The 21,223-nt window shown below is 43.1% G+C and overlaps 1 protein-coding gene across 1 annotated transcript in view; it reads left to right on the top strand.

The window, feature by feature from the left end:
• METTL25 (methyltransferase like 25) overlaps window positions 1–19,205 on the top strand; it is a 105,183-nt gene extending 85,978 nt beyond the window's left edge. Inside the window, exons 9-12 of the mRNA XM_038756835.1 lie at window positions 866–959; window positions 16,548–16,622; window positions 17,241–17,312; window positions 18,938–19,205. Of these exons, the coding sequence (XP_038612763.1) occupies window positions 866–959; window positions 16,548–16,622; window positions 17,241–17,312; window positions 18,938–19,024 (328 nt within the window). The 3' untranslated portion in view covers window positions 19,025–19,205. The remainder of the gene's footprint in view (window positions 1–865; window positions 960–16,547; window positions 16,623–17,240; window positions 17,313–18,937) is intronic.
• Window positions 19,206–21,223: the final 2,018 nt, after the last annotated feature.

Below are 21,223 nucleotides of genomic sequence, written 5' to 3' on the forward strand. Positions count from 1 at the left end.
CTCTTGGAAGGTGCAGATAGAAAAGCTATCTCCCTCTGCCCTCCTGCTGTCTTCTGTTTAAAACAGGAAAACACTCGCTCCTTGTGGATATTCACCCCTTGTTCACTAGGCATTTTTTTGTTGTTTTTTTAAATGGTATTTTCAAGTGCTTACTGTGTGCCAAGCACTGCACTAAGGGATGGGGAAGATACAAGTTAATCAGGTTAGATACAGTCCATGTCTCCCAAGGGGCTCACAGTCTTCATAGGCCTTCACCGACTGAGCCCCCTTTATCCTCTCCTCCTCCCCCCCGCACCTCCTTCCCCTCCCTGCAGCACTTGTATATATGTTTGCACAGATTTATTACTCTATTTATTTTCTTGTACATATTTGCTGTTCTATTTATTTTGTTAATGATGTGCATCTAGCTTTAATTCTGTTTGTTCTGACGACTTACATGTTTTGTTTTGTTGTCTGTCTCCCCTTTCTAGACTGTGAGCCTGTTGTTGGGTAGGGACTGTCTCTATATGTTGCCAACTTGTACTTCCCAAGCGCTTAGTACAGTGCTCTGCACACAGTAAGCGCTCAATAAATACGATTGAATGAATGAACGAATCCCCAGATGAGGTAACTGAGGCACAGCGAAGTTAAGCGACTTGCCCAGAAGACAAGTGGCAGAGCCGGGATTCGAACCCAGGTCCTCTGACTCCCAGACTCATACTCTTTCCACTAGGCCACGCCGCATCTCCTCCCATATTTCAATCCATATGAACACGAGACAACCCATTTTATTCATGCAACAAAATTGGAGTCAATATCCTTGGATTTAATTGGGAGTTCATAAAAGGATGATATATTGTTTATTGTGGAAAAATCTATTTTTCAGTGACCAGCATGTTGGTAAAATTTACTCGAAGTCTTCCTCATTCGTGGATTATGTCAGGAAGTCTCTGAAGAAGCTTGGACTAGATGAGTCAAAGGTCAGTGTCTGATTATTACTGAATCATAGGTACTGCTGTATCCCAGTCAGCATTGGTTCCATAAAAATTGTGTTAATGAAAGAGCTTCCTAGAGAAAATAATGTGACATGCATTCATGTGCTCCCAAGAGTCAACCAATGGACCAAAATAATATAATAATAATAATAATAATAATAATAATAATAATGGTATTTGTTAATCGCTTACTATTTGTGAAGCACAGTTCTAAGCACTGCGGGGGGTTACAAGGTGATCAGGTTTTCCCACGTGGGGCTCACAGTCTCAATCCCCATTTTACAGATGAGGTAACTGAGGCACAGAGAATAATAATAATAATAATAATGGCATTTATTAAGCGCTTACTATGTGCAAAGCACTGTTCTAAGCACGGGGGAGGTTACAAGGTGATCAGGTTGTCCCACGGGGGGCTCACAGTCTTAATCCCGATTTTACAGATGAGGGAACTGAGGCCCAGAGAAGTTAAGTGATTTGCCCAAAGTCACACAGCTGACAAATGGTGGAATTGGGATTAGAACCCATGACCTCTGACTCCCAAGCCCGGGCTCTTTCCACTGAGCCATGCTGCTTCTCCAATTTACATATATATATATAATATTTATTATGTATAATAAATACTTATTTATATAAATTATATTTATTTATATAATATTTATAATAGATATAATATATATTTCTAGTATAAATATTATAAGAAAAATCTGAAGAATCCAGAAGATATAGCTACATGATCAAATTGGATAGCAATGTAAGCATACCCCAATAGTGAAAGATGTCTGAATTCTAGTTTTGTGTGCCTATGTAAATATAGCAATTAATTTTCTAAGTAGTCTCTTGTACATCTTATTTGGCCAAATATGCACCTGCCCAAAGTCACACACCTGACAGTTGGCAGAGCCGGGATTTGAACCCATGACCTCTGACTCCAAAGCCCGTGCTCTTTTCCACTGTGCCTCGGTTTCCTCATCAGTAAATTGGAAATTAAGTCCTACGCCCTCCTCCTTGAACTGTGAGCCCCCCCGTGGAATAGGGACTTTGTCCAACGTGGCGGTCTTGTAACTCCCCCAGTGCTCAGTACAGTGGTTGGCACCTAATAAACGCTTAATAGATACTATAATTATTATCATCATTATTATTCTTTTTTATTATTAATAATAGAAGGTAAAGGCAGGATCCATGCCAGGGGAACAAGGCCAGACTGGATGACTCTAGCCCAGGGATTGACATCCTTTTTGTGTATGCTGAAAGAGTCAAACAAACTGAAATTTTTGAGCGGTTGCTGTGCAGAGAACAGTACAGTACTTTTGGCCTGGTTTGGTGGGCCAACCCTTCTCCCCCACTAGCCACCCCCAAACCCCCATCAGGGGCCCAGGACTACTTGGTTTAACAGCCCCAGAGGACATGGGGCATAATTGGGCCGTGCAGTTGGTTTGTAGCAACAGCAGTTTCTGCCAGTAAGGGAAGGAAAAGGAGGGCAGCATGATGGGCTGGCACTGGCAGATATTAGCCACATCCTTAACTCTGCCTGGCAAAATTATTTCTCCGTTCTTATTGACATCCATGCCCATCACCCTTTCCAGTTGTTCCAGATTTTGAACTCCCTCCTCAAACTCCCAGCTACCCCATCCCTTGCCCCTCGTGACCCAGCCACCTACTTCATAAAGAAAATCGATGTGTATTATAGCTATAATTCTATTTATTCTGAGAGTGTTGACACCTGTCCGTTTGTTTTATTTTGTTGTCTGTCTCCCCCTTCTAGACGGTGATCCCGTTGTTGGGTAGGGACCGTCTCTATATGTTGCTGATTTGTGCTTCCCAAGCGCTTAGTGCAGTGCTGTGCACACAGTAAGCGCTCAATAAATATGATCGAATGAATGGATCTATGTCCATGTCCCACAGGGGGCTACAGAATTAGTCCCCATTTTACAGGTGAGGTAACTGAGGCCCAGAGAAGTTCATTCATTCATTCAATCGTATTTATTGAGCCCTTCCTGTGTGCAGAGCACTGTACTAAGCGCTTGGGAAGTACAAATCGGCAACATATAGAGACGGTCCCTACCCAACAACGGGCTCACAGTCTAGAAGGGGGAGACAGACCAAAAAAAAAAACCCAAGTAGATAGGTAGGAGTGACTTGCCCAGGATCACACAGCAGACAAGGGGTGGAGCTGGGATTAGAACCCAGGTCCTTCTGACGTCCAGGCCCACGCTCTAACCACTAGGTCACGCTGCTTCGCTATCTATTGAGCGCTCACTCTGCAGAGCACTCTACCAAGTGCTTGGCAGAGTCCAGCGTACAGAGTCGGTAGAGGCATTCCCTGCCCACAGCCACCTGACAATAGTTGGCCGTCCCGGGCTTTGAAGGCTGTAGGAACTAGCGAGGTGGTTTCCGTGTGACTGGTGTCCGCTGGCCTCTGATGCTGTAGTCCAGTATTCATTCATCCATTGAATCATATTTATTGAGCACTTACTGGGTGCAAAACACTGTACTGCCAGGAGGCCTTCCCAGACTGAGCCCCTTCCTTCCTCTCCCCCTCGTCCCCCTCTTCATCCCCCCCACCTTACCTCCTTCCCTTCCCCACAGCACCTGTATATATGTTTGTACATATTTATTATTCAATTATTTATTTATTTTACTTGTGCATATCTATTCTATTTATTTTATTTTGTTAGTATGTTTGGTTTTGTTCTCTGTCTCCCCCTTTTAGACTGTGAGCCCACCGTTGGGTAGGGACTGTCTCTAGATGTTGCCAATTTGTACTTCCCAAGCGCTTAGTACAGTGCTCTGCACATAGTAAGCGCTCAATAAATACGATTGATGATGATGATGATGTACTAAGCTCCTGGGAGAGTCCAATACAAGCATAAACAGACATTCCCTGCTGTTGCGTAGGAACCGTCTCTATATGTTGCCGATTTGTACTTCCCAAGCGCTTCGTACAGTGCTCTGCACACAGTAGGTGCTCAATAAATACGACTGAATGAATGCATGAATGAACAACGAGCTTTACAGTCCACATCTCGGTCCCTTTGGCCTTAAGTGGGTCCCGTACACGACATTCTTGCCCACCCACTTGTTCGAACCCAGCACCGTTCTAGCAGAACTGTGACTGGTATGAGCAAGAGACCGCCAAGGATGCTGAGACAAACCATGAACACTAAATTATTATGATGAGAGTTGTTAAGCGCTTACTATGTGCCAAGCACTGTACTTCCCAAGTGCTTAGTACAGTGCTCTGCACACAGTAAGCGCTCAATAAATACGATTGATGGTGTACTGGGCACTGGGGTAGATACAGGGTAATCAGGTTGTCCCGCATGAGGCTCACACTTTTAATCCCCATTTTACAGATGAGGTAACAGAGGCACAGAGAAGTGAAGTGACTTGTCCAGGGTCACACAGCAAACGGGCGGGAGAGCCGGAATTAGAACCCACGTCCTCCGACTCCTAAGCCCATGCTCTTTACACTAAGCCATGCTGCTTTTCTCATCATGTCTTAGATCATTTCCTTCAGGCTGGTATTTGGTCCCAAAGTCTTTGCAAGTGGAGCAAGGCCCTTCCGTTGTTTATAATGGTGGATTGGGAGTCAGAGGTCATGGGTTCCAATCCCATGTCTGCTGTGTGACCTTGGGCAAGTCACTTAACTTCTCTGAGCCTCAGTTCCCTCATCTGTAAAATGGGGATGAAGACTGTGAGCCCCACGTGGGACAACCTGATCACCTTGTATCCCCCCACCACCCCAGCGCTCTCTATGGGCGCGGAACATGTCTACTAGTTCTGTTGCATTAATAATAATTATGGTATTTGTTAAGTGCTTATAATGTGCTAAGTGCTGGGGGAGGTACAAACAAATCGGGTTGAACACTGTCCCTGTCTCACGTGGGCTCACAGTCTCAGTCCCCATTTTACAGTTGAGGTAACTGAGGCCCAGAGAATAATAATAATAATAATGATGGCATTTATTAAGCGCTTACTATGTGCAAAGCACTGTTCTAAATGCTCGGGAGGTTGCAAGGTGATCAGGTTGTCCCACGTGGGGCTCACAGTCTTAATCCCCATTTTACAGATGAGGTAACTGAGGCACAGAGAAGTGAAGTGACTTGCCCAAAGTCACACAGCTGACAATTGGCGGAGCCGGGGTTTGAACGCATGACCTTTGACTCCAAAGCCCGTGCTCTTTTCCACTGAGCCACGCTGCTTCTCATAAGACTGTGAGCCCCACGTGGGACAACCTGATCACCTGGTATCCCCCCCAGCACTTAGAACGGTGCTTCACACATAGTAAGCTCTTAACAAATGCCATCATTATTCTAGGACAGTGAAGTGACTTGCCCAAGGTCACACAGCAGATAAGCAGATGACGATTTTGACACCTGTCTACATGTTTTGTTTTGTTGTCTGTCTCCCCCTTCTAGACTGTGAGCCCACTGTTGGGTAGGAACCGTCTCTATATGTTGCCAACTTGTACTTTCCAAGTGCTCAGTACAGTGCTCTGCACACAGTAAGCGCTCAATAAATATGATTGATTGATTGATTGTGAGCCCATTATTGGGTAGGGACCATCTATATGTGTTGCCAACTTGTACTTCCCAAGCGCTTAGTACAGTGCTGTGCACACAGTAAGCTCTCAATAAATACGATTGAATGAATGAATGAATGAATATCCCCTGCCTCCTTGCCCAGGCTCTTTCCATTAGGCTACGCTGTTTCCAGAGCAAGGAATGAAATGGCTTTGGGAAAACAGGGATACTGAGAGATGGACTGGAAAGCAAACAGATGCTTCAAGTAGCAGATGCATCAGCTTGCAAACACCAGTCTTTTCATGTATACAGGGTGGAGTGCTGTTGAATGTAATAAAAGGATTTAGGACTAAGGTCATATTGCAGAACAAAATCTCTTAATTGCTCTTGGTGGGGGGGGGGGGGGGGGGGGGACTAATTACAGTGGCCTAATCAGCATTTTATCCATAGGTACTCTGAAAATACAGGTTCAGTTTCATCTCTAGTTTTAAATATAAACATTGTCATAGTAGGGCTTATCCAACAATTTGAATCTGATGGCAGAAAACAATTTTAATGGGTATTGAGCTTAGCACATTGTCTTTAGAGACCCTTTGATTAAATACAGGCTATCACATTTAAGCAAATGGGTGCACGGCGAGTAAATCTATATTATCGCATATCCAATCCTGTAATGACCATCTGTTACCATTTAAAACTATGTAAACAACTTAAGTGCCGAGAAAACCTTCCAATATGCTTCTGGATGGCTTTGCGTCCCGAGAAATTTCTCCGAGGCAGGGAGATGAAACCATAACAGTCTCAGACAAGTCATTATCATTCCAAAGTCAGCTAGTGCTACATGTGGGGCATAGTTGGGGAGAATGACTCCAGCTTTAAAGATGAATCCAAGGTGACAAGTGTTAAAGTCATTTATAAAAGACAGCCTTGAGCAGTCTACCACACAAAGTTTGTCATTCTAGTCATGCTACTTGCAGTTATATCAAACCAGCTCCATTATCACATGACTGAATATACTGATAAAGAGGGGCTTTTGAATCTTGGAGAGTTTACTGTGTGCGGAGCACTGTAATAAGCACGTGGGAGAGTACAGTACAACAATATAAAAGACACATTCCCTACCCATAACAAGTTTACAGTTTAGAGGGGGAGTTTGGCATTACATTTATCCATTATAACCAGATTCTACTGTCAACCTAATCAGATTCTACTTGGACGCTGATAAGACCCTCCCTGACCCATAGTTCTCAGGAACTTAATATTGTTATTATCATTATTGTTATTATTATTATTACTGTTATTATATTTGTGAAGCACTTACTGTGTGCCAGGTACTGTACTAAGTGCTGGGGTGCATACCGGCAAATCGGATCGGACGCAGTCCGTGTCCCACATTAGGCTCACAGTCTCAATCCCCATTTTACAGATGAGGTAGATGAGGCTCAGAGAAGTGACGTGACTTGCCCAAGGTCACACAGAAGACAAGTGGCAGAGCCGGGATTAGAACCCATGACTTTCTGACGCCCAGGCCTTGCTCTAGCCACTGCACGAGACTTGAATCCCAAGCCTGGCTTGGGGAAGGCTGCAAGATATGGAGGCCTCAGGGTTTCAAAGTTCAAAGAGCGTAGACTCTTCAGACTTTTGTTTTTTATTCCTTACTTCTATTCGTACTCAGTCAATTAATCATATTTATTGAACGCTTATTGTGCGGACTTGGGCGAGTACAATACAGTCAAGTTGGTAGGTACGTTAATTGCCCACGGAGAGCTTAAAGTCTAGAGGGGAGGCAGAAATTAAAGTAAATCATGGATATTGTAATGCCTAACTCCCCCTCTAAGACTGTAAACTAACTGTGGGTAGGGAATGTGTCTGTTATATTGTTGTATTGTACTCTCCCAGGTGCTTATTACAATGCTCTGCACATAGTAAGCTCTCACTAAATTTGATTGACTGACATAATAATAATAATAATAATAATATGGTATTTATTGAGCATTTACTATGTGCCAGACACTGTACTAAGCTCTGGGGTGGATACAAGCCAGCTGGGTTGGACACAGTCCCCGTCCCACGCTGGGCTCACAGTCTCAATCCCCATTTTACAGATGAGGTAACTGAGGCACAGGGAAGTGAAGTGACTTGCCCAAGGTCACACAGCAGACAAGTGATGGAGCCGGGATTGGAACTCATGCCCTTCTGACACGCAGGCTCGTGCTCCGTCCGCCACGCCATGCTCCTTCTCATAAGGGCTGTAAGGGTGAGAGTGGAGTGAATATCAGGATTGCAAGGGTACTCCATCCAAACTAACCTAACTATTCCTCTAGAATTCCCTAGAATTCTCCCTCACAATTCTATCCATGCTCCCATGGATAGAGCATGGGCCTGGGAATCCAAGACGACGTAAAAGGGAGTGTAGCAGATCTATCTACTAGCGTATAGTGGATCTAGCTGTGGTTAACATCCTCAACGAATCCTCCCCCAGCTCCCCGCAAACAAGAAAAATACACTGTGTAAACCGAGTTGAGTTTATTGCCTCGGCCCTTCTGCAGGTCCCTCACTCGGACAATCAATGGTATTTAGTAAGCATTTACAGTGTGCAGAGCACTGTACTAAACGCTTGGCAGAGCACAGTGCAGCAGAGTTGATAGACCTGATCCCTGCCTTCAAGGAGGGATCAAAAGTCTCCCCCTTTTAGACTGTGAGCCCACTGGTGGGTAGGGACTGTCTCTATATGTTGCCAATTTGTACTTCCCAAGTGCTTAGTACAGTGCTCTGCACATAGTAAGCGCTCAATAAATACGATTGATGATGATGATGATGAGCGTGCAGTCAAATAACAGTAATGGTGGTATTTGTTAAATGCTTACTATATGCCAGGTATTGTACTAAGCACTGAGTATTGTACTAAGCACTGAGGTAGATACAAGGTTGTCAGGTTGGACAGAGTGGGGCTCACAGTCCTAACCCCCATTTTACAGGTGAAGTAACTGAGGCACAGGAAAGTGAAGTGACTTGCTCAAAGTCACACAGCAGGCAAGTGTCGGAGCCAGGATTAAAACTCGGGTTTTTCTGGCTCGCAGGCTCATGCTCTAGCCACTACGCCAAGCTGCGAATTACAGAGAGGGGAATTAACCTCTCTCTCCAGATCCCTGCAGATCACGCTCTTCTATCGGATCTCTCAGTCTTCTTGGCCACGGACCTTGGCCCATAGGTCCGAGTGTTTAGCTCGTCAGTGTAGTGTTATATTTCACTCTCCCAAGTGTTTAGGACAGTGCTCAGCACACAGTAAGCACTCTAGAAATACTTCCCTTCCCTACTTGTACATATCTATCCTATTTATTTTATTTTGTTAGTATGTTTGGTTTTGTTCTCTGTCTCCCCCTTCTAGACTGTGAGCCCACCGTTGGGTAGGGACCGTCTCTATCTGTTGCCAACTTGTAGTTCCCAAGTGCTTAGTACAGTGCTCTGCACACAGTAAGCGCTCAATAAATACGATTGATTGATTGACTGATTGATTCCCTTCCCACCTTCACAATTCACTGTGTCGGTTTAATATGCACATCTGTGTTACATACAGTTAGAATGACCATTCGGACAAGTCTCGTGCGACAGAAAATCCATCCATTAATCCTATTCACTGAGTGCTGGCTGTGTGCAGAGCACCTAACTAAGTACTAGGGAGAGTACAATATAGCAGAGTTAGTAGATACGCCCCCTGCCCACAAGAAGCTTACAGTCTAGGACAACCAGCTCCAGCGCTTAGTACAGTGCCTGGCACATAGCAAGCGCTTAACCAATACCATTTTTATTATCTAGCCACTGACACTTCGTTAGTAATTTGGTTTCCCTGAGCTCTGATCTGTTCTCCGGAACCACGGTGAAGTCTCCCAGGACAGTACCCACCGGCTGTAGAAATCGCCTACTGCAACTGAGGCAAACATCTCAATTTCCAGATTTTTGAACTGGGCTTGGAGCTAAATGCACTGCCGATTCTCCTGCCTGGAGCATTCCCAAAAGACATTAGCATTAAAAGGTTCCCGCGTAGGTTCAGGACTAAGAAGAAATTAGTGACAGAAAAATTCCAAAATCATACTCCTCCTGGGTAAATATAGCCACCATGTTCTCATACTGAATTTATTGAGATGCAGCTTGGCCTAGTGGATAGAATACAGGATTGGGAGTCAGAAGGACCGGCGTTGTAATCCTGGCTCTGCCACTTGTCTGCTGTGTGACCTTAACTTCTCTGGTCCTCAGTTACTTCCTCTATAAATAGGAGATTAAGACTGTGAGCCCCACGTGGGACATGGACCAGCATTTAGTACACAGCCAGGCACATAGTAAACACTTAACAAATGCCAGTAAAAAAAAATCTGTGAACAGAAATCTTAATAACTGTATAGTCCTCTTTACAGTTAGAGGATAACAGTTAGAGAGAAGAGGATAAAGTCCTCTTTATCTTTGGGCTGTTATTCTCTGGGTAACTTGACTAATGGAAGAGCAGTTTCTGGAATAATAGAACTCACACTATGAATGATAAACCACATTTTCCACATATGGTAAATGCTTTCACTAGAAGATATTTCCCAACATTCGCTGAGGAAGACTTTTACCATCTATTTTTTTTTTAAATGGCATTTATTAAGCGCTTACTATGTGCAAAGCACTGTTCTAAGCGCTGGGGGGGATACAAAGTGATCAGGTTGTCCCACGCGGGGCTCACAGTCTTAATCCCCATTTTACAGATGAGGGAACTGAGGCTCAGAGAAGTTAAGTGACTTGCCCAAGGTCACACAGCAGACATGTGGCGGAGCCGGGATACGAACCCATGACCTCTGACTCCAAAGCTCGGGTTCTTTCCACTGAGCCACGCTGCTTCTCTGGGAAAGTAACAGCTCCTATTTCCTGGGAAAGTAACAGCTCATTTTCCAATTTGCCTAAATTTTGTTTACTGAAATGAGGTCATGACTCCTAACTATTGTTCTTCAAACTTGTGGACTTTCTGTTTACTTTTCTGTTGGGTACTGATTTGTGAAGAAGAGGTTTTAACTGGATTAACATCCTCCAGGAGAAAAAAACTTTATTACTCGGTTGAAATTTGGAATCTTTTGACACCCATAAGGCTGTTCCAAAAATATTTGGCATCTTTTAACCCTTTTAAAGTAGACAGTTTCTATACATTTAGGATATATGGAGCTTGTCATACTTTCTAGGCCTTAAAAAACAAAACTGGAGAAATCGCCCAGTTGTAAACATTCTTTTCTTCAGTTTGTTCATTACTAGTGGAAGGCAAACAGCAAACTTGCTCCAAACAGTAAACCAAGAGGAACTCCTTTTCTTCATACAATAAATCGTTATTACTGATATATTTTCATAGCTTAAAAGTACAATTTTTTAAAGTGAAATAGGTGTTCAGTCTAATGCTGGTTCTCCATCATAATCTGAACTGTGGCTAGTTCAGATAGCCGAGCAGAGTTGGTTACCCATCTTCCAAAGATAGCCAAACCCAATTATGTTTTATTTTAGTAGCTTTTGGTTTTCTGAACTGTTGCAGCTTGTTATTGTAAAATTTTAAATCACACCCTCCATTAAATAATATGTATGGCATTTGTTTCATACTTTGGTATTATATTAATACTGAAACCCCAATACTTTTAACATTTAATTCATCTTAAATCTAAATCCAAAGCCAGTCTGCATTCAAGATCCATTGATTCAAGCAATTTTACACTCTTGGTTTCATTTTTCAGTGCTGACTCTCTGTCTTTGTTGTTTCTTTGACTAGGAGAGTAACTACAATTTGGGTCAAAAGACCTTGTTTTTCCTATGTGGGTATGTTTCCTGTATTCAGCAGAGGATCTGAAATCTCTTTAAAATTAGCTAACAAAGGGCTCTAGGAGCCCACCGTTGGCAGAAAAGGTTTTATGGTCAGGGTTAATGCTGCGCGCACCAAAATGATGGGTGCGTTCCCGTGCTCCGGGGCTAAATCACACTTCTTTATATATTTAATGTGAACCGTTTGGAATAGCGTGGATGGGGAAACAAAGAAAAACTGCAGGCAACTCCACCACATTGTTTAAAAAGCCATGTTGAACTACTACCAGTTCAAAAACCTTCAGAAAGACCTGAAATTGCACAGGGGTCCGAGGAATTGCTGAATAATAAAACTGGGTTGAGACTGTCGTAGTTTCGGCTAAAATAATATTTGATTATTACTGTATAAGCGCATCAATAATTTATCATTGTTCTGTTTTGGGTAACGCTCCTGATGCTTTTTGATCCTGTCAGTAGTAAAACAGTGGATTGTGGATAGGGAACAGGTTTGCCAACTCCATTGTAATGTATGCTCCAAGTGCTTAATACAGTACTCTACACGTAGTAAGTACTCAAGAAATACATTTGATTTATTGATTGATTGATTCATAGCGACAAGAGAATTTTTTTTAGATAAACTGTTGAAGAGAAGTTTATGTTTTAGTCTTCTCATTTTTGCGTCGTGAATTGTCTCCTCAATAGTGGATTTCATCAAATGAAATTTAGATGTTAATGTTCTATTCACAGAGATTAGTTGCTGAGGGTTGTGTTTCATCGTTATTGAGCATCTACTGAGAAGAGAGCAGTGTTTTAGATACTCGGGAAACATGAGAAGAAATAGAAACTGCAACCACTCCTTTTGAGGAGCTCGTAACCTAAAGAAGGAACTGGAAAAAAGGATCCAAAGTTAAGTGAGAGAATAGTTCAAAATAGAGACAAAAGTGAATAATTGAAAGATAAATTTGTGAGTGCTGAGGTGATCGACTGTCCCATCCCAGAAACAGGAAGATGCGGAGACTATGTGAAACAGCTTGGCCTAGTGGAAAGAGCATGAGCCTGAAAGTCAAAGGATCTGGGTTCTAATTCCGCTACCACTAGTCTGTTGTGTGACCTTGGACAGGCCGCTTAACTTAGAGAAGGAGCGTGGCTCAGTGAAAAGCCCGGGCTTGGGAGTCAGAGGTCATGGGTTCTAATCCTGGCTCCACCACTTGTCAACCGTGTGTCTTTGGGCAAGTCACTTAACTTCTCTGGGCCTCAGTTACCTCATCTGTAAAATGGGAATTAAAAGTGTGAGCCCCACGTGGGACAACCTAACTACCTTGTACCCCCCCAGTGCTTAGAACAGTGCTTGGCACATAGTAAGCGCTTAACAAATGCCATTATTATTATTATTAGTAGAGTAGTAGTAGTAACTTCTGTGCTTCAGCTTCCTCATCTGTAAAATGGGTATTAATCATATACCCCTTCCTACTTAGTGAGCCCCATGCAGGACAGGAAATATGTCCAACCTGATAACCTTATATCTACCCCAGAATTTAGAACAGTAATTGGCACAGCTCTTAATAAATACCACAAGAAAATATTTCCTGGAGGAAACAGCTTTCCAAGAGAATTTTAAAGAAAGGGAAAGATTTGGTGATTTGCTGAAACACACAAGGGAAAAGTAGCCCAACAGCAAGAAAGACATGATCAGAATTAGGGGAAAAGAGTGTGCTACAGTTGAGTGAGCTTTGGTGGAGTAAACAGTACCGACTGGGTGTTAGAGGGAGAATAGAGCTGATGGAGTCAGTTGATGGAAAGTCTTGAGGGCAGTGGTCAGGAATTTTTTTGTTGCAGTTTTTCAAGGAGCGGAGAACCATTACAAATTTTTGAGGAAGAAAAAAATGTGCGTTGTGAAGTATTTTTAAAATAGGCATGCAGAGCTCTGTGAACTAGACTGGAGATGGGAGAGGAAAGTAACAGGGAAATCACTGAGAAGGCTGTTTTTGTCACCCGACACCCAAATCTACATCTCTGCCCCTGCTCTCTCTCCCTCCCTCCAGGCGTGTATCTCCTCCTCCTTCAGGACATCTCCATCTGGATGTCCGCCTGTGATCTAAAACTCAATCTTTCCAAGTCTGAACTCCTTATCTTCCCTCCCAAACCCTGCCCTCTCCCTGACTTTCCCGTCACTGTAAACGGCACTACCATCCTTCCCATCTCACAAGCCCGCAACCTTGGTGTCATCCTCAACTCTGCTTTCTCGTTCACCCCACACATTCAATCCATCGCCAAAATCTGCCGGTCTCACCTCCACAACATCGCCAGGATCCTCCCATTCCTCTCCATCCAAACCGCTACATTGCTGGTTCAACCTCTCATCCTATCCCAACTAGATTATTGCATCAGCCTCCTCTCTGATCTCCCATCCTCTTGTCTCTCCCCACTTCAGTCTATACTTTACTCTGCTGCCCAGATTATCTTTGTGCAGTTACTCCCCTCCTCAAAAATCTCCAGTGGCTGCCTGTCAAGCTACGAATCAGGCAAAAACTCCTCACTCTCGGCTTCATTCATTCATTCATTCAATCGTATTTATTGAGTGCTTACTGTGTGCAGAGCACTGTACTAAGCGCTTGGTAAGTTCAAGGTGGAAACATGTAGAGATGATCTCTACCCAACAACAGGTTCACAGTCTAGAAGAGGGAGATGGACAACAAAACAAACCATGTGGACAGGTGTCAAGTCATCAGAATAAATAGAAATAAAGCTAGATGCACATTCTAGCTAATAGAATAGTAAATATGTACAAGTAAAATAGAGTAATAAATCTGTACAAACATATATACAAGTGCTGTGGGGAGGGGAAGGAGGTAGGGCGGGAGGGATGGGGAGGAGGAGAGGAAAGGGGGGCTCAGTCTGGGAAGGCCTGCTGGAGGAGGTGAGCTCTCAGTAGGGCTTTGAAGGGAGGAAGAGAGCTAGCTTGGCGGATGTTCAGAGGGAGGGCATTCCAGGCCAGGGGGAGGATGTGGCCCGGGGGTCGATGGCGGGACAGGCGAGAACGAGGTACAGTGAGGGGATTAGCGGCAGAGGAGCGGAGGGTGTGGGCTGGGCTGTAGAAGGAGAGAAGGGACGTGAGGTAGGAGGGGGCGAGGTGATGGACAGCCTTGAAACAGAGAGTGAGGAGTTTTTGCTTGATGCGTAGGTTGACTGGTAGCCACTGGAGATTTTTGAGGAGGGGAGTAACATGCCCAGAGCATTTCTGCACAAAGACGATCCAGGCAGCAGCGTGAAGTATGGATTGAAGTGGGGAGAGACAGGAAGATGGGAGATTGGAGAGGAGCCTGATACAGTAATCCAGTCAGGATAGGATGAGAGATTGAACCAGCAAGGTAGCAGGTTGGATGGAGAGGAAAGGGCGGATCTTGGCACTATTGCGGAGGTGAGACCGGCAGGTTTTGGTAATGGATTGGATGTGAGGGGTGAACTAGAGAGCGGAGTTGAGGATGACACCAAAGTTGCGGGCTTGTGAGATGGGAAGGATGGTAGTGCCGTCAACAGTGATGGGAAAGTCAGGGAGAGGGTTTGGGAGGGAAGACAAGTAGTTCAGTCTTGGACATGTTGAGTTTTAGGTGGCGGGCAGACATCCAGATGGAGATTTCCTGAAGGCAGGAGGAGATGCAAGCCTGGAGGGAGGAGGAGAGAGCAGGGGCAGAGATGTAGATTTGGGTGTCATCAGCGTATAAATGATAGTTGAAGCCGTGGGAGAGAATGAGGTCACCCAGAGAGTGAGTCTAGATAGAGAACAGAAGGAGACCAAGAACTAACCCTTGAGGAACTCCTACAGTAAGAGGATGGGAGGGAGAGGAGGAGCCTGCAAAACAGACTGGGAATGAACGGCCGGAGAGATAAGAGGAGAACCAGGAGAGGACGGAGTCTGTGAAGCCAAGGTCGGATAGCGTGTTGAGGAGAAGGGGGTGGTCCACAGTGTCAAAGGCAGCTGAGAGGTCGGGAGGATTAGGTTAGAGTAGGAGCCGCTGGATTTGGCAAGAAGGAGGTCATTGGTGACCTTTGAGAGGGCAGTTTCAGTGGAGTGTTGGGGATGGAAGCCAGATTGGAAGCTCTCCATCACCTCGCCCCCTCCTACCTCACCTCCCTTCTCTCCTTCTCCAGCCCAGCCCGCATCCTCCACTCCTCTGCCGCTAACCTCCTTACTGGGCCTCGTTCTCACCTGTCCCGCCGTCGACCCCTGGCCCATGTCCTTCCCCTGGCCTCTAATGCCTTCCCTCCACACATCCACCGAGCTAGCTCTCTTGCTCCCTTCAAAGCCTTACTGAGAGCTCACCTCCTCCAGGAGGCCTTCCCAGACTGAACCCTTTTTCCTCTTCTCCTCCCCATCCTCCCCACCCTACCTCCTTCCCCTCCCCACGGCACTTGTATATATTTGTACAGATTTATTACTCTGTTTTGTTAATGATGTCTCCCCCTTCTAGACTGTGAGCCCGTTGTTGGGTAGGGACTGTCTCTATATGTTGCCGACTTGTACTTCCCAAGCACTTAGTACAGTGCTCTGCACACAGTAAGCGCTCAATAAATAGGATTGAATGAATGAATGAATGATGACAAGTGTGTATCAGGGTGATAGCTGTAAAGTTATCCATGTATCCTTATCAGTACCAGCCCTTTCCAGTTCCTTTCATTTGCTGCCACCCTTGGTTCTCTTGTATTTTACGGCCAGCCAGAAACCAAAATGGCCCCAGAAAGGTAACCCTGTGGTTTTCCTCATGTCACTTATGACTCCTCTAACAACTGTTGAAATATCCTCTGCAGGAGCAGAGAAATGAGTATCTGTCACTGGACCCGAGAAAGCATTTGTTGTGAAATGTTGATTCAGAAAAGCACTGGCTAGCTCAAGAAGCATTTTCTAAGGATTTTTGAAAGGTCATTTGTACATAAGAAAGTCAGTTTTCCAAATTAAATGGAACCAAGCCTACTTTGGCTATTTACAAGCTTGGAAGTGAACAAAACGGTTGTCTGACTCAAATAAACTAGCACCCAATTTGGTTCAGAGGCTTGAACGCCTTTTTCCTTCAGCTATTTCAAAGAACTTCAGTTTAAATAATTGATTGAAATAATCAGTTTTGGGATCGGCATTCCACCATATTTCATAGAGTTATATATGGCTTTTACGTTGAGTAATCGTCATTAAAAATAGTGAAATCAAAATGGAATCAATTTCATTGCCATCTTTTTTATCTTGTAGGTTACTGAAAAGTGCATAATGGATTACCATGAGAAGTATAGGCCTCGAATGAATGAACTGGAAGCATTTAACATGGTAAAAATTACAGGATTAAAGCAATCAATTGTGTAACTGTGCTAGACTAGTATAGGGTACCATTAAATTTTATGATTGTGGTAGACCAGCTTAAGTTGTGATACCCAGCCTATAGGAAAACACTGAAGTTGGATCATATCCTATCCCACAGCTATATTAGGTGTCAGTAAAATAATAAAGAGAACATATGGAAGACTCTTTTTTTAAAACGTAGATTATAAACGCGTAGAAATATCACAGTTGTTTGACCCCGCATCGGCCTCTGTGGTTGTTTCACAAGCATTCCTTTCGGTGAATTTCATTCTCCATGCCTCCTTGAAAAGTTTTTTGACATAGTCTGTATGATTCCCTATTGGCATCTACCTCAAATCACATGAACAGTACACTTTCCCTACTTAGCTTATTCTTTAAACTTCTGGTATGTTAACTTTCCCTATTTAGTTTATTCCTTAGACTTTTTCTAAGTTCTCTATCGTTGTTCTGAGTATGGAGCAGTAGGGTAGAATTAGGTTCTCCTTTCCAGAAATATTGTACTCAGGGGCAAAAGGGGCATAGCAGTACGACTGACTGACGGACATTATTTCAAGTGGTCATAATAATATCCAATCTTTCTTTCAGTTGAAAGTTGTTCTGGCTCCCTGTATAGAGACTTTGATTCTTCTGGATCGCCTCTGTTACCTCAAAGAGCAGGTATATATACAGATATTTTTTTTTTTAGAACCCAACAATTCTCTTCATCGAAAGAGATCATTTACATCCAGTTAATTTTGAAGCGGAGAATTGTGTGTTTTATGAAAGACCAGTAGTACAGCTATTCTCATCCCAATTATTTGGTAATGTTTAAATATTCATTTCATCTCATGTTAAACATATGCCCAGCAGATGTTGTTTTCGGTAAGCTGCAAGAGTAAAGTTTATAGTATTTCAACTGCATGGTAATTACAAGTCAAGCAGACAGTAAATACACACACATACATATTCACACACTCACATACACAAACCATATGCGGAAGCATTTTGTGCCTAAAATGAATAAGGGTAAAGCAGAAGGGATAGATTTCATAGGCTTCATTTTTCAAGGATCGCCATTATGATGCATACATAATTATGTGCATTCTGTATGCTTATCGCATAGTAGGCGCTTAAGAAATACCCCAAAACAACAACAACAACAACAACAAAGCATAATTACTTGCATTTCTACATGTAACTTCCTCATAGTAGGTTCACTCATTTTCCCTAAGAAAGGAGAAAGTATTGCATTTTTCCACAAATCAGAACTGAAGAATTATTGTTTGGTTGGAAAAAAAAACCTGACACTTTTTATGGTATTAAAGGGAAATGGTTTTGCAGCTTCTGCTCTGGGCCCTGGTCAAAAGAAAGTTTTGTGACATTTTTAAATTAAACACATTCATGAAACCCACCCTGTTTTTCCACTATAAACCCTTCATTTTAACAGCTTTGTTTTATCATAGGAAACTTTGCTTTATTCTCATATACAATCTACTTGGACAAATGGCTTCTAATAAATGTTTGCCTTTGATCTAACTGGAAATCTTGAAATAGTTTTCTAATGACGATGTACTTTTCCAGAGTGCCATTTAACTATAAATTACATGAATTTCTGTATGGTTTCCAAGATAGGCATATTATCTAGGCCTACTAAAAGCAGCGTGGCTCAGTGGAAAGAGCACGGGCTTTGGAGTCAAAGGTCATGGGTTCAAGTCCCGGCTCCGCCACATGTCAGCTGTGTGACTTTGGGAAAGTCACTTAACTTCTCTGTGCCTCAGTTACCCCATCTGTAAAATGGGCATTAAGACTGTGAGCCCTCCGTGGGACAACCTGATCAGCTTGTAACCTCCCCAGCGCTTTTTAGAACAGTGCTTTGCACATAGTAAGCGCTTAATAAATGCCATCATTATTATTACTGAAAGGACACTGATTTCCCCTTTTTGAACAGTTTCTATTAACTGAAATACAAGAACAGCCAAGATTAGTTCTTGAAACCGAAATGATGGAAGTGGCATGACATGTTTAATGTGGTCTTTCCAATTCATTAAACAAGTTTCTAACCATATGTCCCAGAAAGAAGCAGCGTTCCAAGGTACTACTTAAGAAAAATTTGAATGATTTTAAGTTATTCTTACAGCGATTACTCTGTGTGTTAATGGAAAATGAGGTTTTTTTTCCTTTCATTTTACAGAAAGTTACACATTTTTTCTTAGTTCTTAGATTACAAAAGGTAGATCAGCTCTCCTATCCATCTTTTTTAGTTGACCCCATTTTAGGTACTTTAATCATGTATCGATTTACAGGACAGCATTTCCTGGTCTGCCTTGGTGAGGTTATTTGATCCCGTGAAGTCCCCCAGATGTTACGCAGTTGTTGCTGTGAAGAAATAGCAACGCCGTCGAATGGAAGCAAGACAGTGACTGCATCCAGTGCCGTGCCTTTGAATGAACCAGGGTTTCAAACGTGATTTTTCTTAGAGATTTCAATTCATGTTCACCGTGTCGAATCCTATTTTCTGTTTACATTTGAAAAGAATAAAAGTGTGAGACGTATGAACCTTAAAGTCATCAACATAGTCTTGTGACTTTCACACAGAAACCTGCAAAATGTGTGAGTGTGAGCTTCAATTTCATGATCACAGTATTGTAAAATGGTGATTAAGGATTTTAAGATGTTCAGACATCTGATTTTTTTTTCACTTCTTTGAAAAAAAAAGGAAAGGTGTCAGCCCAGTGGTATCAGTTGGTGGTGATGTATTGTGGTGTTACCTGAACTTCTTTCCGTCCCTTGCACCTCATTAATTAATTGTTTGTACATATTTATTACTCTATTTATTTATTTATTTTACTTGTATATATCTATTCTATTTATTTTATTTTGTTAGTATGTTTGGTTTTGTTCTCTGTCTCCCCCTTTTAGACTGTGAGCCCACTATTGGGTAGGGACTGCCTCTATATGTTGCCAACTTGTACTTCCCAAGCGCTTAGTACAGTGCTCTGCACAAAGTAAGTGCTCAATAAATACGATTGATAATGATGATTAATTCACACACCTTTCCCCCTCCACCCCTAGTGCCTAACTTGACACCTGCTCTGTGTCCAACGAGGCAGGCTCCACGCTTGGTGCAAATCAGCTCAGGTGAGACCGCATACCATTTTGCCTCTGTAAGGATCCAGCCGATTCAAGTATTTAGTCTGCCTTGTTTTAAATCACTTTTATATTATTTAATGATCTCCAGGCCAAGACCTTAAACAAAAGGGAATGGAGAGCTGGCAGCTATTCTGGTGAATTCAGGCTGTGTAAACAACAAAGTCAAGATCCTCAGATCAGTAACATTGGCCCTGAAATAACCACAGTTTCATATTTTCTAGACAAGCAGTCAGCAGGACCACCTACTTAAAGTGGTGAAGGTCCTTCAGGTTTCTACTGCTGATGTTTGCATGGGCTTTTAGATCCAAATTCTTACCAGTGCATGGTGGCTTAGGTTATAAGCCCAATGTGGTCATGAAAATAAAATCTTGGGGGGTCAGCACACAACTGGCTCCTCACCTCCCTCCAAATTAGGCCTAGATTCCTTACCATTATGGGCATCAGAGCTCTCCAATAGCATTCTTCATCTCACATGGTGACTCTCTACCTGGTACATGGTTTATACTCTTTGTCCCTCCCATAGTTCACCTTCTAACTGAACCTCGATTTTGAGTGTCCGTCCTCTGGCCCCTCGCTCACCACCATTTTCCCAGCCTGGAAATCCCTCCCCACTCTAGACCCCAGCTTGTTCCGTCTTTGAGACCCTCCCAAATCCCTCCTTTTACAAAAAGCCTTTCCCACTTAATTCACAGCACCCCAGCTTTGTCACCCCAATCCCCACCTTCAGCATTTGTGTATTTTATTCCTATCCTCTGCGCTCAAATGCATATGTTTATTTTTATCTATAGATTCAATTATTTTCAGCTTCTTCATCCTGCTTAGCCTGCCTTACTTCCTGTTACATAAGGAATTTTTGTTCCCTAATTAAGTTGTCGGCAGGAAACACATGGTTTGCTGGTCTCCCAAGAAGTCAGCGCAATACTTAGCACACGGAAGGTGCTCAATAAATATCACTGATTGTTACATTAATTACAAAAATGCCTTTTTTCATCTAAACTCTGCCAGTCCAAACATAAGAATTTGTGTTTGGGGTAGGGGAGGAGGCAATTTCTCTTTTTATCAGCATTTACAATGAGTCAACAACCATTCATTTGGTCATCCATTAAATGGTCAAATGGTATCTATTAACCGAAGACCTGGCCAAGCACTGTATTGAGTGCTGGGGAAGATTACAATAAAGAAGAAATACAATTTAGGTCCTGGCCTTCAGGAGACTCATAATCTCAAAGGTGGTGCTAGGAATTTGGCTATGAGCACAGGAGGAGAGATTGGATGCACAAAGACACAAAAACCAAACAACAAGACAGTGACAAGCACAATATCAACACTAGAAGAATGTGGGTGAAGTAGCAGTGTTCAGGTTTCTCACCACTTAGGCAAGGCTTCCAGAGTCCAAAAGTCAAAAGAGGCACAGCCAAAACTTTCTCCAGCGTTTCTAG

Source organism: Tachyglossus aculeatus, chromosome 14, assembly GCF_015852505.1.
Source record: "Tachyglossus aculeatus isolate mTacAcu1 chromosome 14, mTacAcu1.pri, whole genome shotgun sequence".
NCBI lineage: Eukaryota > Metazoa > Chordata > Mammalia > Monotremata > Tachyglossidae > Tachyglossus > Tachyglossus aculeatus.